At 36.4% G+C, this 20,023-nt stretch overlaps 1 protein-coding gene across 1 annotated transcript in view; it reads left to right on the forward strand.

The window, feature by feature from the left end:
* YWHAZ (tyrosine 3-monooxygenase/tryptophan 5-monooxygenase activation protein zeta) overlaps positions 1 to 19,112 on the forward strand; it is a 30,485-nt gene extending 11,373 nt beyond the window's left edge. Inside the window, exons 3-6 of the mRNA XM_004431216.3 lie at positions 13,320 to 13,443; positions 13,973 to 14,136; positions 14,214 to 14,309; positions 16,954 to 19,112. Coding sequence (XP_004431273.1) covers positions 13,320 to 13,443; positions 13,973 to 14,136; positions 14,214 to 14,309; positions 16,954 to 17,013 — 444 coding nt within the window. The 3' untranslated portion in view covers positions 17,014 to 19,112. The remainder of the gene's footprint in view (positions 1 to 13,319; positions 13,444 to 13,972; positions 14,137 to 14,213; positions 14,310 to 16,953) is intronic.
* Positions 19,113 to 20,023: the final 911 nt, after the last annotated feature.

Here is a 20,023-nt window from a genome sequence, read left to right on the forward strand (position 1 = left end):
TATTTGTCGTTCCCGTTGTACTAGTAGTAGTTTACCCCTTACTCTCGCCCTCAGAAGCGTATTGGCAAGAAAGAAGTATTGTAAGGATAAAAAAACCTTGATCTAATTTTAATGGACAAAAGCTAAATTATAAACCTTTTACTGCTGGTGGTCACTTGCTTGGACTTGGACCTTTATTCTTTTCCCAGGTCTATGCTGCATATGGCTTATGCTTACCTGCCTATAAAAGAGTGCTTTCCCTCTGTTCATCTGCACGATCTTTGCCAAAAGCTCGTACACAAAGCGTTTGGACCTAGTTTGGTCTTCTCACTGTCCTTGATACAAGGCATTGCTAATTCCCATCTTTGTGGCCTGAGGGTTTCTGATTGATTACTCTGATTTAGAGCTTAAGTGGCACAAGTTTGAATTTGGCTTGGGAGGAAAGGCGTGCTTAACCACCACATCTCAGCAGTTTCCATTGTACTAGGTACATTTCTGTGCAAGGGGTCATTCTCCATTTGTTCTCTAGTGAGTAGTGCCTGCCCTGTAATGATGAAAAACTTGTATCTTTGCGAAAATTGCTATGTAGTAGCCTTGTCGTTTGTCATTGATTTAGTTTTCCGTTTTCTGGTAAGGTATAATGTGACATAAGTAGTGATGTTGTATAGAACAGTCTTCTGTCTTAGCAGATTTCACTGATTTTTTTCTATTGACATTCTTATGTTACACTGTGGATCTTGGGGCAACAAAGCATGGATGAGTATAGCTGATTTGTTATCATTATGATCCTGTTGTACGGCACATACATGTTTGTTTACATTGGAATTGATTACTAAAAGGTTTCAGCGTATAAGCTTTTCCAAGTTTTTTTTGACAGAATTTGTAGTAAGCCTTCTTCCCTTCTCCCCCAAATAAAAATACGCTTACAGTATTAGCCACAGGTAGTATGGCAAGGTAAGAATGTAAGGACAGTCAGTCACATGTTAATTTATAGAGTTAAATAGACCAAAATAAGACTGTCCAGTAGGTTGACTTGTATGCATGTTCTTTTAAAATCGAGGGAAGATCCTGTTGCGTTTAATTTGCAAGAAGTGCCCAATTTTTGTTGTATCGGAATTTCATTTATTTGAATTGTTTAATGAGTTGGACATCATTAGTGAGGTTAGAAAGTTTTTTAGTGGAGGTTAATTCCCATTTTGCAAACAAGTTTTGGGATCTAGGAGTTTTTTTAAATTAGCAGTATTACCAAGGAACCCAGTGGTGAGTTGAATGCTTCTCATTTAAGTGATAAATTACAAATGCTTTTCTGAGAAAGACCTGCATCTCTTGTTGATCTAAGACTCATGAACAGTCAGCTCATAGTTTTCTTCCTTCTTAAAACATAATAAACACCATTGCCCAGAGTTTAGAGGGACATACTTGGACCACATTCAACCCAGGGACACTTGATGAAAATCCTACCCAAAACACATTACTTTTAAAATGTGATTAGGTGGAATTGACAGTTGAGGACAGTGTTATATAGGCAGGCTGTCGTATACTTAGAAAAGCAAGTTCTCAATGCAGTAATTTGATGAGAACTTTAGTACTGTGTTTGGAAGATGTTTGGAAATATGACATCCCTAAGTGAACATGCTCTTTATTAAGAGTAATGACTTCCTTTCCTTTGGTTGTTTCCATCTGATGGGATTATCAACAGACTGTTAATTTAATTGGATCACAGGAATAAAACTTGAAGAATAATCTTGTGTAATATTTCTAAAAGTAAAGGAAACTAAAGTGTGAACTACCTTATTTTAGAGGGTGATATAACCTAGCACAGACTATGCAGACTTTTGGGGTTTGAAAGTTTTATTTATGACTTTGGGCAAGTTATTATATCTCTGTGACTGTTTCCACATCTTCAAAATGGGAATGATAATAGTATCTACCTCCAGGATGTTTTGAGAATTACTGAGTTACCACCACCCGCATGGTGATATTAAATAGCAAATACACTGCTTACCTTCTGTATCTCTGTGATATCTCTTCACTGTGGCTTGATTTATTAATTTAGAGACTAAATTTAAGAGAATTTTAATAAATTGCTTAACCTCTTTGTATGTAATATTTGTTACCTGGCATTCTGTAATCCCTGTGCTATAAAAAAAATAAATATAATAAATATAAAAAGCCCCTGCTCTTTAAAAAATCAAGACAACCTAGAGAGGAAAATGGATATGTACACAAAAAATATAACATAATGAGAGGGAAAGTACTGCATGTTGGTTGAATATGGAAGAGCTGGTCTTCAACCATTTTAAGAAGTGGCTGATAAAATCTAGTCCCAGTAGGGAGTTTATACATAATACACAGTGTGCATGTGCAAGTTAAAAAACACTATCAAAAATTAAGTATCAGGGCCCGCCCCGTGGCTTTAGCGGTTAAGTGCGCGCGCTCCGCTGCTGGCGGCCCGGGTTTGGATCCCGGGCGCGCACCGGCGCACCACTTCTCTGGCCATGCTGAGGCCGTGTCCCACATACAGCAACTAGAAGGATGTGCAGCTATGACATACAACTATCTACTAGGGCTTCGGGGGAAAAATAAATAAATAAAATTATAAAAAAAAATTAAGTATCAATCAAAATATTGAGAAATGGGCCTTGATTGGTGAGAAACTTGAGCTCAAGTTAAGGTTGATGCCAACTGTAAAAGTGGCTCTGGGGGAGGGGAGAAGTAAAGCTCCCAGGAGGGTCGGAACAATTTTAACAGTTATCACTTAATGCGCAATAAGTTATTTTTGGTACTTCTTACCATTTTACTTTTTATCTGTAAGAGCTACATTTTGAATGTGAGGTAAAACATTGATTTCTCCTGGGATTATTTTGCTAGCATTAAGGATTCAGAGGCAGGCAATTCTCTGAACCTGATTTAAGTTAGCAGTTTTTTGTCTCACTTATTGTTAGCCCTTTCACCCTATTGATTTTGCAAAAAACAAACAAAGATTTTAGAACACTCCAGGCTTTCTGTTAGCATTAAGTTTTGTGCAGATATCTTTTGTTTCATTTTGGGCAAAAGTCAGGGAGCAACAGTCGAGCTTTTAACAGGAATTATAATGAAATTTTAGGCTGGCTTTAACATTCCTTAAACAGCGGGGATAATATATCTTGGCTTTATCAAATTCCTTGTTGATTTTGTAAAAGTTAAATGGTGAAGATTTGCCATCTATTTATTTTTATTTATTTTTTTTGGTGAGGAAGATGGGCCCTGTGCTAACATCTGCCAATCCTCCTCTTTTTTTTTTTGCCGAGGAAGACTGGCCCTGGGCTAACATCCATGACCATCTTCCTCCGCTTTATATGGGACACCGCCACAGCATGGCTTGACAAGCGGTGCATTGGTGCGCGCCCGGGATCCAAACCGGCGAACCCCGGGCCGCCGCAGCTGATCGAGAGCACTTAAGGGCTTGCGCCACTGGACCGGCCACCCCCCTCTATTTATTATTAATGGAAAATCCATTCAGGTAAGTGATTGGTCAAAATCCTCTAGGAGTCCATCCTTGAAGTTAAGCAGCTCTGTCCCTTCATATCTGTATGAACTTATCATTCATAGAACACTTAAAATTTTACTCTCTTAGGCCAACATTGCACAAAAAAGTGAATTTATAGTCAAAATGTCTGCAAGTACCTACTAAATTAGTTCTTGGCAACCTGATTAGCATTTTTGGTGGAGTGCTTGGGTTGGTTGGAGGCAGCTGATGAAGTTGCAGTAGAAAGAAAGGAAGCCATTCCAGCCACAAGGGGGAGTAAGAGACTAATTTCCAAATTGCTAGGCCCCTATTGCAGCAAAAATAGCCTGCTTGCTTTTTTAGAATTTTAAGAGATCTAGGAATGGTAAAAGGCTCAGTGGCTCTACAGAATAAAGTGGAAGTTCTGGGAAAGTGCTCCATGTGCACAAGGGAATTGTGCAAGACTGGAAATTTGAACTTCTACAGTGCGCTGCAGAATTGGAATTAAATTTCCTGCTGAGGATGTTATTAAAAATGATATTTGTGGGGGGTATTTTGATCTTTTTAATTAAATAATAAAATAAGTTGAGAGTTGAACTTCATAGAATCATTGAATTTTAGCTTGAAGGAGGATCCAGCCTAGCTTTTTCATTTTAACAGATCAAGAAACTGAAGCTCAGAGGTTCATAGATCATACCATAAGCATTCATATTTTTGTCCCTCATGGTAGTATCACCTTAGTTGTAGATTGAAACGTGATGTTTACTCTGCCATAAAATATATGGGTTTTAGGAGAGATAGGGAGAGGTTGTCAGAATAACTGGAAAAATTACCACTTTGTTTAATTTCATTAAAAGCGATGGCTTCCGTTTTAGACTGTGTTTTAGGGTTCTATACTTAAATGAAAATAATGAATTACATTCAAGGGCCCTTGTGCCTCAGTTTCTTGCCACCTTTTCCCTCTTATCTACTGGCATTGTTTGTGCGTGATGTATATGAAAGCAGAGTATCTGTATCCTAACCTGTCTCTTCATTTCTTGTGTTCATGGAAGAGGGCCATGCTAGTAAAATCTAAAACAGAGGAATGGGTTATGGAGGCTTGGTCTTTCCCATTCACATATTTGATGAGGTCAAGGCAAAGGAGACTGTTACCCTAGGTATATTTTCAAATTACAGTCAATAAATGTCTCGTTAGAGGTTGATTCTTTTGCTTTGGTATTCTGGGGCTATTTACTATTTGTTAGTGACATTTTATGTATATTTATCTTCATGGAAATTAAATTTAACACTGTGACCAATTGGTGAAATACTCTCTAAGACAAAGTAGGAACCTCCTCTCTATCCCTCATATTTTTATTTACAAATGCATCCTTGTTTTTGTGCCATTTCTCTCCTAAATACAAGGTTTACCAGCCTAATAAGGAAATTTGAAAACACAGATGAGCACAAAAAGGGTATGAGGGTGGCATGCAAAATTCACTGGTAATGCCATCTTGTAGAAAGTCACTATTTATTAAAAAGGATTTTTCTTTAAAACTTGTTTTTATATAATAATTGTAATATTAAATAACCAAAAGACAAAATAACCTTTTCTATATATGGTAGTTAAATTTTCTTTCTAATCAGTTGTTAACTTTTAATTTTGAAATAATTTCAAATTTAGAAAAAAAATTGGAAAAATTATATGAAGAATTACCCATATATCCTTTACCGGATTCCCCAAATGTTAACATATTATATAACCACAGTATAATTATCAAAATTAGTAAATTAATAAAAATTCAACTATTATATAACCTATAGAATTTATTGACAAATTATATAATCTTTTAATTTTGGTCCAGAATTCAGTCCAGGATCATACTTACATTTCATTGTCATGTCTCCTTACTTTCCTTTAATCTGGATCAGTTTTTCAGTCTTGGCCTTTCATGATTTTTATAACTTTTTTAAAGAGTACTGGTCAGTTATTTTGTAGAATTTTCCTCAATTTGGATGTGTCTGGTGAGTCCTCGTGATTAAATTCCTATTGTACATTTTGGGGAAGAATTCCTGGAAGTGATATTGTGCCCTCCTTGATGCATCATATTAGGAGACGCATGATGTTGTCCTCTTACTTAACCAATTATATTTAGATAGGACGTTATATTTTTTTAAACAGCAATGTGGACTTCTAAAAAAAATACCCTATGGTGTGAATATATCAATTGAATTGTTTTCTAAGGTAGACACCCTATAAGTATGATTACTTTGTCAAAGGTTGTGAACCAACTGTATTTTGCCGAAGTACTTTCTAAATGGGTTATGTCATTCTATAATGAATGAATTACTTTTTGAAAGGGGAGGATATCCCAGCTCTATAACTTGTAATTTTCCTGTGAAATATATTTTTTGTTAGTTGGCTTCATATATTCTAATTGCCAAGCTCAAGTTACAGCACATAGCCCAAGGATTTGAGCACATAGTGGCAGGTGGTCTCCATTCTTGAGGGCTGAAATAAATAATGTAAACACATGGGTACTTGTTAATTTTTTAGAGTTTAGTCTAAGGACCCTTAGTCTATAAATTATTGATTCCCATTTAAGAAAGGAAAGAAAAAGTGACCTTGAATTTAAAGAAAAGCTAAGGAATAGTGATGGGGTAGGAAGTGTTCAGTGCATTAGAGAGGTTTTTCCTGGGATAAAAGAGCAAGGGAAGTTTTGAAATGAATGCTGTAGTGAAACCCCAGAAGATTGAATGAGGGGGTGGGTCATGATTTTGTATTTGAAGCTTCTGTCACTTCTCTTGGTGGCAGAGTTAGTACCAAAATCCAGGCCTCCTGACTTCCAAAAAAGTTTACTCTATCTTGCTGCCTCAAACTAGCCTCCCACCCAGCTCTGGGATTTTTTATTTGTATCTCTTAGCCTCCTTCTTACAGGGTCGTTACATCGAAACCTAGAGCATATCCAAGGATCCAGGAAATGACATTAGGATGTACCTAGCCTGCCCCTTGATTTTGCTGTTTCTGAATATATGTGCTTAGTTGAGATTTCAGAACTTTGTAAGGTGACGCAGCCAGTAAGCAGTAAACTGGGATTTGAATTTAGGCACTGGGATTTGAATTTAGGCAGTAGGCAATCTGTCGCCATAGGTTGTGCCCCTTTACAAGTCTGCTGTAAAAAGAATAAGTACTAAAGGAAAATATTTTTCTTTTATCTTTTGCCCTTTGATATGACTTAATCCTGTGTTTTTAAATGAAAGCTTTTTGCACATTATTTCTCCACACTTAGTAGTTACACGAATCTTGGATTACTAAACCCAAAATAAAGTACTAAAATTGAGAGTGCAAGAACAAAAGAGCAGATTTTGGATTGTTGAGATCCCCATATCTTCTATTTACATCTGAGTTACAGTGCCTACACTGTATCAGGAGCTGCGATTGCTGCTTTCCTGTTATACTCTCATCTAGGCCTCATAGCAGCCTTTTGAAATAGATTTGCATTTTAATTATTTTGTAAGTAGATTTTCATTTTTCGCTTCATAGATGAGAAAATTAAGGCTCTGAGAGATTAACTTGCCTGAGATCTCAAAATTAATGTTGAGAGTGGGGTTCAAAGTCAGCCTAGTTTTAGAGTTTGTACTATTTCTATTACACCAAGCTCTTGCTCCAGGAAGTGCTTGGATGTCCAGAGATTAGGGTCTTGCACCAGCTCAGGCAGCAGTTTTGGTGGTTTAGGTAGTTTCTAGTCTAATTGTTACCTAAAGATTTGATGTTTGGGCTGGCCCCGTGGCTTAGTGGTTGAGTGCGCGCACTCCGCTGCTGGCGGCCCAGGTTCGGATCCCAGGCGTGCACCGACGCACCGCTTGTCGAGCCACACTGAGGCGGCGTCCCACATACAGCAACTAGAAGGATGCGCAGCTATGACATACAACTATCTACTGGGGCTTTGGGGAGAAAAAAGGAGGAGGATGGGCAATGGATGTTAGCTCAGAGCCGGTCTTCCTCAGCAAAAAGAGGAGGATTAACACGGATGTTAGCTCAGGGCTGATCTTCCTCACAAAAAAAAAGAAAAAAAGGTTTGGTGTTTTACTCTTCCTCTTAATTTCAGGCTATGATCGTATTAAAGGACCAGTGAGAGAGGTATATCACTAGAATAGAGTTGGATTTTCAATTTGTAAACCTTTCATTAGAAATATTTGACCGCAGTCAGGATTGAATGTTTATTTAAATTCTAAATCCCTGTTAGTGGGGGTGGGTTGAGCCTACCCCAGGAAGGGCAGTCAGAACTAGGTGACCTGTCAGTTTATGTGGTTTCTTCATTTTAATACACTTAAATCAAAGCGTTGCTGTTATGAAGATCATCTTTGGATCAAGGCATGTGTTAGAAACTACTGTTAATGTCTTCTGCCCTGGCTAAATTGACTAGTTTGGAGGGAAATCATTACTTGACCCCATGTGTCTTAAGTGTTTTCACAACCTAAGTGGTTAATTGTCCCATGATGCTGTAGCGAGAGAAAAACCTTTATCTCTAAGATCTGAAGCTCTACATAATTTACCTGTTGGTTAGATTAAGGTTCAGTGCCCTCTCTTCAGAACCATATCATGTCTGTATCTCTGGATTATGAACTATTTACAAAGAGGTATTGGCTATGGGCTTCTAGGGACATCTTGCAGCTTCCTGTCCCACTTAACATTATTAGGATGACTACTGAATAAAGTCAGAATATGTATTAACTCTAATTCAGCAAATTAATCTTAGATATTTTTGAAAATGTTGGCCATGATATCTTTAAAAGACAGTGACTGCTATCAAAAACAGGTTTTTGAATTGCTTGAGGAATTACTGTGAATTTCTAAATCAAATTATATTTCAGCAGGATTCATGGATTAACATAGTAGCCTCAGTTTAGTGCTTAAGTGCAAGATGTTCTTAAATTGTGTGTTTGACCTGAAAATCCTTTTCCATTGTAAATTGTATTTGGATTAGAAAGTTAATGTATTTTGTTATATGAAGAATTTTACAAGCGGAAGGTACATCAGTACTCAGCTTAACCTTCCTTTTATACTTTGAGTTGTGATGCAGTCTACTTTTTTTTCTTATATAATGCTATGTCACCCCTTTTAAAATCAGATTCCTACAGTGTCCCAGAGTCGTCATCACTTTCATTGTACTGCTATAGATGAATGAAATTTAGGACAGATTGCATTGTATAATGCACATCTGAAAAATTGAGCTTTCGTTTCTCTCTGGTCAGTTTGACAAATTAACATACTTAATCACCTCTTTAGTGTTACAATTAACTTAATTCAGCAAGCTCTGTATCTTTCATATCTTACATTAGAGTTGAATGAGACCACATTTGATTTATGAATCTTCTCTACAAAATACTCAAGTGAGCCTCTCATTTCTCCTTAAAATCTCTAAGAAGAGTGGAACTCACTGTCTGACTAGGTGGCCTTTTCCAAGTGTAGAACATTCATGTAAGTTTTCTCATTGAGCAGAAATCTGCCCCTTGCTACTAAATTTAACTAGTCTTGTCTTCTGGAGCCATTCATGACATATTCTTTAATCTTCATGACAGTTTCCAGTTTCCTCACCATTGCTTGCTTTCTAGGACACTCTCCAATTTGTCAGTGCCTGTTATGATACGTTTTTAAAGAAACAGTATACTCTAGATTTGGTCTGTCAGCTCAGTGTAGAACTGAATTATTTTCCTTAACTTGCTTCTTAGTTGTATTACTATCTTGGAATCACTTTAGTAGACGTATCACCATACGAAGGCAGAGAAAATGTAGCATAATGTTAGTAGTACAGATCAGATTGCCTAGTTGGAGTTGTACCTTAACAAGTTAGCTGTGGTTTTGTGCACATTAGATTATATTGGTGGGCCCCGTTGTCTTCCATAAGTTGGAGATAATTGTAGTTTGTACGTCATAGGTGGGTTATGGAAAGATTAAATAATCCATATAAAGTGCTTAATTTAAGTATCAAAAATGTCATGTTTATTATTGAAATAATGTTAACGATTATTTTTCTCAGTTTATTGCTGCATAACAAACCAATCAAAACTCAGTGACTTAAAACAATGATTTATTCTTACTTGTGATTCTGTGGCTTGCCTGGTTTCTGTTGGGCGGTTCTTCACATGGTATTGGCTGGGGTCACTTATTGCTGTGTTTAACTAGGGCTAAAATATCCACATGGCTCACTTAACACATTCCTTGACTGGGGTTGGCTTGGTCTTTCTCTCCAGCAGGGTAGTTTGAATTTTTATGAGCTGGCTCAGGGCTCCAAGAGAGCAAAAGGGGAGCTGTCAGTCCTCTTCAGGGTTAGGCCCAGAACTGGAACAGCAGTTACTTCCACCATATTCTTTTTTTGTGTGTGAGGAAGATCAACCCTTCGCTAATATGCGATGCCAATCCTCCTCTTCTTGCTGAGGAAGATTGGCCCTTGGCTAACATCCGTACCTATCTTCGTCCACTTTATATGGAAGGCCGCCACAGCATGGCTTGACAAGCGGTGCATTGGTGCACGCCTGGGATCCAAACCTGCGAACCCTGGGCCACTGTAGCACGCTCACCGCTGCGCCACCAGGCCGGCCCCTCCACCATATTCTTTTGGTCAAAGCAAGTCAACAAAGTTAGTCTGGACTCAGGAGAAAGGAAGTAAATTCCACCGCTTGACAGGAGGGGGAATGGCATACATGAACAGACATGGCAGGGTAATTGGTGGAGGACATCTTTGGAGACAGTCTACCACGATTATATTCTTTCATAGTTAGCTTTTTAAACGAAAATGTTAGCCTCTTCAAATTTAATCTTTAATCCGGTCTTTCTTGCTTTTTGTTTTTTAAATCTTACTGATTCTTTAGCATCATGTCATTGGAAGATTTGATAGACAAAAGTATGCCATTTATCCCTTTTTCAACTTCTTTTATTTTTAAGAGCTTTATTGAGGTATAATCGATGTACAAAGAACTGCACATATTTAATGTGTGCAATTTGATGAGTTTGCTTTCTCAACTTAAAGTCAGCATTTCGCCAGAAACATTTGCCCCTGTTGATACTTGGTCCTTTTGGTCTATCATTAGGTCAATAAGCAACCTGACTACTGTTATTTCACCTTCCTGTTACTTTGTAGGTTCTGGTTAATAGCTTTAAAGTTGTCGTTTTTGTGTGTGTGTGTGAGGAAGATTGGCCCTGGGCTAACATCCGTGCCCATCTTCCTCCACTTTATATGGGATGCTGCCATAACATGGCTTGACAAAGCGGTGTGTCGGTGCGTGCCCGAGATCCGAACCCACAAACCCCAGGCCGCCGAAGTGGAGCACGCGAACTTAACCACTACGCCACGGGACCGCCACCTTTGCTGTTTTAATCAGATGTTATGGCTAATTCAGTGTTCACTTTGGGGGAAGAGGTGCTTAACTACTTCTTTAAAAATTCTCAGTATGAGTTACCTGGGGTAAAACAATGTCTTTAGGGATACAGAAGTTACGGCTCATAAAAGATGAATTACTATTTTCTTGTAACATTTATTGACACCTTGCCTAAATAATTTCTACAAGTTTTCTGATGTGTACTTTAAAGTTTTGCATCTTAAGTGAACCACCTTCAACGAACTGCACATGTTTGTGGCCTTCATCTTTACATATATAGAGAGGGTTGGATAATCTAAGTCATTGAAAAGTGAAGGGTGTGACAAAGCAGTGTTATTCTTAGTTTCAGTTGTCTTCCTTGCTAGACCACTTACCCGCAAACTTAGAGACCTTCTTGCTCACCATTATATTCTCAGTGCCTAGCACAGTGACATATAAGTATTTGGAGAATAAGTGAATGTAAAAAATATGTTGAAGCAATGAAATATAAAATAGAAATGCCTAGGTAGAGTTGATTTCATGGCTGGGCTTAGTTATTGTCACTTCTTTTATTTTAATGTATTCTTGGTATAATCTTAAATATATGTAAATAAGCCAGAGAGCAGTTCACAATTGAATTGTATATGGTGCCTTCTTCAAATTTATATATTTTTCTCTAAGTTATTTGTGAATTCTGGTTAATCACATTACACTTTCTTTTATTAGACTTTATAGTCCTAACCTTTAGCCTAGTCAATCAGAAATAGAATTTACCCTTAAAAGTGTGTTGCGCCACAGTTTAAACCTAGACTGATTCCAGAGCCACTATGTCAAACCATCTCCCATAGTTGAATGAATAATGCATTTTGTGTTAAGATAAAACTTGAGAAGGCCTGGTCATTTGTTTCTTAAGTGGAAAGAAAAATCCACTTACTATATTAAATGGTATATTAAATCTTCTGTTTGAGGCAGATTGTCAAAGAGCAGCCATAGTGTTCAAAGAGTGTTCATGCTCCAAAGAGCATGATGTTCAAAGGACAGAACACTTGTGTAGCTGACAGATCTTTGAATATGAAGGTATGGGTGTGGTATAATAAAGATTTTGTTATCCTAACCCAAGTGCTCTTCTGCTTTCAGGCCAGTAGTTTCAAGTATTGGTTACTAATCACAGGAAACATAATTTCAGGTTGACTTGTCGCGCCTCCAACCCCTTCCTGTAATGCAGGTCAACTTTGCCCTACTGCCAACTTGGCCGCTACCCACTTCACCTGTGTATCTGTAGCTTAAGTTGTAGAAAGGGGAGAGAAGCTGGGGTAAAAGCTTATTCACATGCCCATCACTGAAAATAGTAACGGAGTAGACATAACAAAGTTAGAGTTTTTATTTAAAAACATTTTTTCAAACTAGTTTGCATATAAGTAGATGCTATATAGATTATAAACTATTGAGTGAATACCAGAAGAATAAAAACCAAGAATTAGATAACCTTTTTTCTTATAAAAATTGACTTGTTTGGGGCTAAGCACAGTTGAAAATTGACTTTCTTTCACCTTGACTCCTAGAGTATATTTAGTAGGAGGAAATGGGAGTGCTGAGAGTTTGGGGGTTTTGTTTTTTAGCATTTGCCTAATTCTACTACTGGAATTATTATCTTTCTCCCCCTTAAAAGAAAAAAAAAATGACTAGTTTATTATGCCTTCTCCTCCCCTTAATAGGATGATTTCTTTTTTTTGCTTTAAATCAATTGTAGGATATAATTATTAGCATGTTAGGATTTAAATTAGATTGTTGAAGGGTTAAACAAAATTATATAGGGTGAGGTTCTGTCTGTTGTCTGCGGTGATCTGTAAACATGGATCGTATTACTAAAAGTCACTACAATGAAATTAAAGGTTTACTCTTGAGATCTGTGATTGTCGTGATCCTGCCACTTAGGATTTAGTTAGGAAAAATAAAACTTGTGCTTTACGGCTTTTTACCTGTTGTGAGGTATTACTTGAATGGTGTTCTTATAAATGAAGTAAATTTTGTTCTGCTTCCTCTGTCATGGACTCTGATAGTATTTATTACATTATTGGTTTCTGCTTAAGTCATATTCCTCCAGAGTCCCAAAAGGTTCCTCTCTTATTCTTTGCATTCTAATGTCATGACTACCTTGAAAATAGAAAGTTTGCCAGCTTGTTAGAAAATGTTATGAGCTATCATGCTTTCACATTCGTTGAAACATGCGTGTTTATCAGCATGTAAATAGATAGCGCTATAGGGGGGAGGCCAGTATTCAGATGTATAAATAATTAAATAATAAACTGAATACTAACTTCACATTTTAAGTATTGCTGTCCAAAGCATTCTACTTTTAAACCACAAATTCATGCCTGCTGCATTCAAGAATTGTTATTGGCAATGACTAGGTATTAAAATTTTATAACTGAGGCTATAGTATGCTCTTCAATGCGAATTCTTTCAGTTCTGTAAATATTTTATTCTTATTATGACTTCTTTTTTTCTTCTCAAGTCTCTTTTGGAAAAGTTCTTGATCCCCAATGCTTCACAAGCAGAGAGCAAAGTCTTCTATTTGAAAATGAAGGGAGACTACTACCGTTACTTGGCTGAGGTTGCTGCTGGTGATGACAAGAAAGGTATGCCGTGTTTCTCAACCTCTTGTTGAACATATATAAAATAACATAATATGGAAGTAGTCTCTTTCTGAAGTGTAAGCAGCTTTTTTTAAATTTTTTAATTGCTTAGAGCACTAAATACAAAGCAGTAATGTACTTTTTTTCTCTTTTTTAGTCCTGAAAGTATTTACCTATTGCCTAATATTGGTATTCTAAAATGTATCCTTACTGAAAAGCCAGTTTTGTGCATAGAAATGTTTCCTCACAATTTTAATAAGTAGTGGTCACGGCATAACTGTAAAGCAGTGCAAACTAATTATTAAAAATATAGTAATACTGAGATAATTACAGAGTTGTTTTTATTTTGACATTGACCAATGACTAGAGTGGTGTTCTAGGAGAAGCTTTTTTTTTTTTTTTAATAGCCTTATTCTGAGGTGACTACAGCTTAATGTTTCAAAGGATATGGTTGGATATTAAAGGTTTGGTTTGAGGCATGAAGATGAAATGCAAACTTTATCAGTACCTTTTGGTGTGCTTTATTATCCAGGGATTGTGGATCAGTCACAACAAGCATACCAAGAAGCTTTTGAAATCAGCAAAAAGGAAATGCAGCCAACACATCCTATCAGATTGGGTCTGGCCCTTAACTTCTCTGTGTTCTATTATGAGATTCTGAACTCCCCGGAGAAAGCCTGCTCTCTTGCAAAGACAGTATGTATTTTACCTGATATGTGGAAATTGAGTAATTCTTATTATTTGAGCACTGAAATGTACTTTTTTGGTCATAGGCTTTTGATGAAGCCATTGCTGAACTTGATACATTAAGTGAAGAGTCATACAAAGACAGCACGCTAATAATGCAGTTACTGAGAGACAACTTGACAGTAAGTACATAGCCGTTAATGGTTAATGTGGTTAAAGAGATTTTGTTGTTTTATAGATTACCACAAGGAATATTTCTGGTCTTTTTTATTAAATGTAAGATCCTATCTGCTGTTAAAACTGTAAAGAAAACCACCTTAGAGAAACTGAAACATTAGACCAAGGGCTAAAGATGTACACTTTCATTAGTTACGTACCTATTGTTAAAATTTTAGTTTTTAAAATAATTTTGTAATCTATGGTTTGGACTTTGTCAATCACATTAGGCTGTTTTATTTTCCACTTCAATCTGGGTGATTCCATTTTTTCCATTTCAGTCACAAAAGAGTTTAGTTCTTAGTATTAAAAGTATACTGAAGTTCTCTTTATGTTTAAATTCCATTAAAAATTATTTTAATGAAGACCATACTTAGACAGCTATGGTAGGCCATTAATAACTTCAGTTACAGAATTTCAGATGCTCCACAGAATCTGAATGGAAATCTATTTAGCTTACTCTCTTGGTAAAAAAGTGATTATAGAACGTCATGCTTGTCGTTCTTGGTTTACTCCAGACTGAAAAAAGAACTGCAGTGCCATTATCACACCAAAAACATTGACAGTAATTCCTTAATAATGTTAAATATCTAAACAGTGTTCAAATTCGAGTTCTCTTTTTGTCTTTTTTAAATTGTCTTTTTTTTAAAACAGTTTTTTTATTTGAATTGGGATCCAAATAAAGTCTACACATTGCAATTGGTTGATATATCTCTTTGGTCCCATAGATTTTTCCATTTTTCTCCTTCAGATAAATATTAATTTTAGAAGTTTTGAGGCTTAGGTGAAAAAATTATCAAGTGTCTGCTGTGTGCCAGGTAAAGAGCAGGAATGAAGATTATCGCTAGTGCTGCTGGTTTTTGTTAACTGTAGGGTCATTTCTCTTGGCGACTGTATATCGTCAGTTTATACATTTCGCTTCTTCCAGCTTTATTCTGGTCCACTACCAATTTTCTGAACCAGTTCTACATTCTAGTATTTAATATTTTCAGCAAAGAGTTTTTTGAGCAGTATTGTGTACTTGTTTATTATTATTTTAAATACTTAAAATTATTTTAGAAAGTATAATTGGGGGCAAATTTGTGAGATTTTTTAGTCAAGAGAATAAACTGTAATTTCTTAATGAATCTTGAAGCTCTTCAATTTGTTACCTAATTTTAATATTAAGAATTTTTCATAGTTTTCTGATTTGAAGTTATGAAGTAGTTGTCATTCTAAAAGGTAATACGTGAGACCCAGTTACTGTGTTGTATTGTCATCAGTTTTTGAGAGGGCCTGATCTGAAACATATACTCCTAGCTGAATTTTGCTATCAGTGTAGCATGAAGAGCATACTGCACCAGCTGAGTAAGAAGAAAACCAAGGTTAGGATTCTGATTCTGTCACTATTTGCTATGTATCTTCTTTGAGCCTTGGTGGTATCACCTGTTATCGTTATAGGTTGATTGGATCATTTATCATCAGTCAAAGAAATTTTGTCAAAACTACCTAGTATTTGAGTGTGGATCTCGTTTTCCAGTATTGTCAACACATAACCCTAGGAAGAAAAATATCTTGTATCAAATTTTTTCATGTTTATATGGAAAATTTAAGAATCTTTGAAGGTTAGAACTGGAAAGAGATGTTAGAAAATAATTGCATCTTGTCTTACAAAACCCCCTGTTTAACAGGAGGACACAGGCTTCCAGAGGTCATTTAGCTAACTGTAAAGTCTCCTTTCGAGGCCAGAGTTATATTTGGTTAATAAATAAATAAAACTAATGAATGATTTGGGAGATTAAAAGATATTGGTTTTTTTTCCTTCGTTGAAGCAATCCTTTTATAATTACCTCAAAAATCATTATAGAGTGGTAAAACTTATAAAATATGTTTATTTGAAGCAGCTGAAATAATTTTGGAATTTTTTTTAACCTGCTAAAAACCAATAACATTAATGAAAAATTAATAATCCACAGTCCTACCACTATGGGACGATTCAGTTTTTACCTCTTAGATTTGGTTTTGACCATATTGTTTTTTGTAAGTTCAACTATTTATTTTGTATCATACCAATTCACAAAGGTATGCTTTCCTAAGTTAAAAATGTTAGAAAAGCTCAATTTGTATTTTAGTTCAAACTTGATCGTGGCTCTTGAATTTCACGGAGTCTAGGATTCTCTTTGGAATGGGAAAGTTCTCCCAAGGGAAGGTAGTCAACCTGACCTCCTTGAGCATGGACCAGATTAGATGATTCTGGTTTAGTTGCACTAAACTTACACATCCATCCCTCACATTGGGACTATTCAGGACAATCTGATAGCTGTTGATACTTAGTATTTTGTAGCCCTTCTATGATTTCTTCTACTTTCTCTTTACCTTCTATAAATAACCAAGAGTTCCCTATATCTGACTTTATTTAAACACAGCTATGCTGTGTACTGTACTTAGCATGCTTACAAAATAATTAGGGAGAAAATAAATGTGTTGAGGTGTTTTGTGTCGTTAAGCTGTCTTCAGTGCTGCTATTTTTTAAGAAAGTGTTTCACAAAAAAACACAGTTACATTCTGGTACCTTGGCATATGTATTAAGATTTTTTTTCCAAGCTGAAACATCTTTCCTTCTCTTGCCAGTTGTGGACATCGGATACCCAAGGAGATGAAGCTGAAGCGGGAGAAGGAGGAGAAAATTAACCGGCCTTCCAACTTTTGTCTGCCTCATTCTGAAATTTACACAGTAGACCATTTGTCATCCATGCTGTCCCACAAATAGTTTTTTGTTTACGATTTATGACAGGTTTATGTTACTTCTATTTGAATTTCTATATTTCCCATGTGGTTTTTATGTTTAATATTAGGGGAGTAGAGCCAGTTAACATTTAGGGAGTTATCTGTTTTCATCTTGAGGTGGCCAATATGGGGATGTGGAATTTTTATACGAGTTATAAATGTTTGGCATAGTACTTTTGGTACATTGTGGCTTCACAAGGGCCAGTGTTAAAACTGCTTCCATGTCTAAGCAAAGAAAACTGCCTACATATTGTCGTGGTGGGGAATAAAAGGGATAATTGGTTCCAGTCACAGGTGTAGTCATTGTGGGTACTTTAAGGTTTGGAGCACTTACAAGGCTGTGGTAGAAATGGATATCCCATAGATATTACATGTTGAACCATGTGTGTCTGTGGAATACTCAGTCTCAGTGTGCACACCTTTGACTACAGCTGCAGAAGTGTTCCTTTAGTTGTGACCCAATTTACTCTGGATAAGGGCAGAAACGGTTCACATTCCATTACTTGTAAAGTTACCTGCTGTTTGCTTTCATTATTTTTGCTACACTCATTTTATTTGTATTTAAATGTTTTAGGCAACCTAAGAACAAATGTACAAGATGCAGTAAAAATGAATTGCTTGATATCCATTACTTCATGTATATCGAGCACAACAGTAAAACAAAAAACCCATGTATTTAACTTTTTTTAGTTTTTTTTGCTTTTGTGATTTTTTTTTTTTTTTTGATACTTGCCTAACATGCATGTGCTGTAAAAATAGTTAACAGGGAAATAACTTGAGATGATGGCTAGCTTTGTTTAATGTCTTATGAAATTTTCATGAACAATCCAAGCATAATTGTTAAGAATGTGTATTAAGTTCATGTAAGTGGAATAAAAGTTTTATGAATGGACTTTTCAACTACTTTCTCTACAGCTTTTCATGTAAATTAGTTTTTTGGTTCTGAAACTTCTCTAAAGGAAATTGTACGTTTTGGGAAATTTATTCCTAATCCCTCTTGGCAGCTAATGGGCTTTTACCAAGTTTAAATACCAAGTTTATCATAACAAAATACTACTAATATAACTACTGTTCCCAACCATGTCCCATACTCCCCCCACCCCTGAAAAAAAAAGTTTTAGGTTTTTTTTCAGAGGCAAGGGGGATTGATTGGAGAAAAGTGAGGTGTTCCATTTGAAATTCTGGTATATGGCATTTTCTCACTTAGGCAGCCACAATGTTCTTGGCCCATCATGACATTGGGTAGCATTAACTATAAGTTTTGTGCTTCCAAATCACTTTTGTTTTTTTAAGAATTTCTTGATACTCTTACAGCCTGTCTTCAGTTTTGATCCTTGATTCTTTCTCTTCGTCAGGTGCACAGGATTACCTTTTTTAGCCTTCTGTCTTGTCACCAACCATTCCTACTTGGTGGCCATGTACTTGGAAAAAGGGCCGCATGATCTTTCTGGCTCCACTCGATGTCTAAGGATACCCTGCTTCCTTTGCTTGCATCCCACAGACTATTCCCCTCCTCCTATTTACTGCAGCAAATCTCTCCTTAGTTGATGAGATTGTGTTTATCTCCCTGTAAACCCTGCCTATCCTGAATGGTCTGTCATTGTCTGCCTTTGATATCCTTCCTTTTCCTCTCTTCTTTAAAAATAATGATGGGGCTAAGTTATACCCAAAGCTCACCCTACAGACTGTTTCCTCAGTACCTTGCAGAAAACACCAAACAAAAAGACCATTTTAACAGAGGTGTATTTTTTTTTCTTTTAGAATGTAAGCTCCTCAAGAGCAGGGACAATGTTTTCTGTATGTTCTATTGTGCCTAGTACACTGTAAATGCTCAATAAATATTGATGATGGGAGGCAGTGAGTCTTGATGATAAGGGTGAGAAACTGAAATCCCAAATACTGTTTTGTTGCTTGTTTTATTATGACCTCAGATTAAACTGGGAAATATTAGCCCTTTGGGACAGTTGTCCCAAATATTACATTCAAATAAAAGTGCAATGGAGGCCTTGGGGTCTTTCTTTCAAGGAGAAAAGATCTCTTACGCATTTGGGACAACGTGGTAATACATCTTCACTCATAGTTCCTTCTGTTGGTTTCTCCTGACCCCTAGGCCAGGGACATGAAATAATCATTTTATACTACAGAAAATTAAGCTAGACTGAGGTGGATCTCATTCAAGTAAATTATAAATAAACTCTAAAGCCTGTCACATTTGCCTATTTTATGTGCATTGGTCATCTACTAAACTAGTTTGATTCTGAAATAAATTGTGATAATACTTCATTAATATTAGCTGTTAATTTAATATGTTTCTACATAGTAGTGCCCAATAGATGAAGGAAGATTCCAGCCTGAGATTTTTTGTGCCTCGAGATTTGAGTAATAAATTCTTTTATAACTTATGTTATTGTCCCAAATCCAGGCTTCATCTCTGTTTTTGTCAACATACCATGATAGTTCCAGGTGTTTTTGGAGAATCCAGCTATGTATTTTGTGTGTGTATAGTACTGGAATTGTTAAAAAAAAAAAAACATATACAGTCACACGCTACATATATACAGTCACGCACTGCATGACGTTTAAGGCAATGGCAGATCACATGTATGACGGTGGTCCCGTAAGATTAGTCCCATATTGCCTAGATGTGTAGTAGGCTATGCCATCTAGGTTTATTTAAGTACTGTAGGAGAGGAAGAAATTTATTTCTACACTTCTGGGTTGTTCTGGCTGGTCTAAGAATTAAATTGGCATGAGAGAAATTAGGAGAAAAACAAAAATTTAGTAATATGTATGCATGAGAGAAATCTAGGAAAACAGAGTAATTTACCAAAAGGGCTGAAGTTCTCACCTTGAGTACCATCCTCAGCTAAAGACAAGATGTTGCGGGTGGGGACAGTCAGGGACTTCAAAGGGA

Source organism: Ceratotherium simum, chromosome 23 (assembly GCF_057802395.1).
Source record: "Ceratotherium simum simum isolate JZ-2026a chromosome 23, ASM5780239v1, whole genome shotgun sequence".
In the NCBI taxonomy this organism is placed as follows: domain Eukaryota; kingdom Metazoa; phylum Chordata; class Mammalia; order Perissodactyla; family Rhinocerotidae; genus Ceratotherium; species Ceratotherium simum.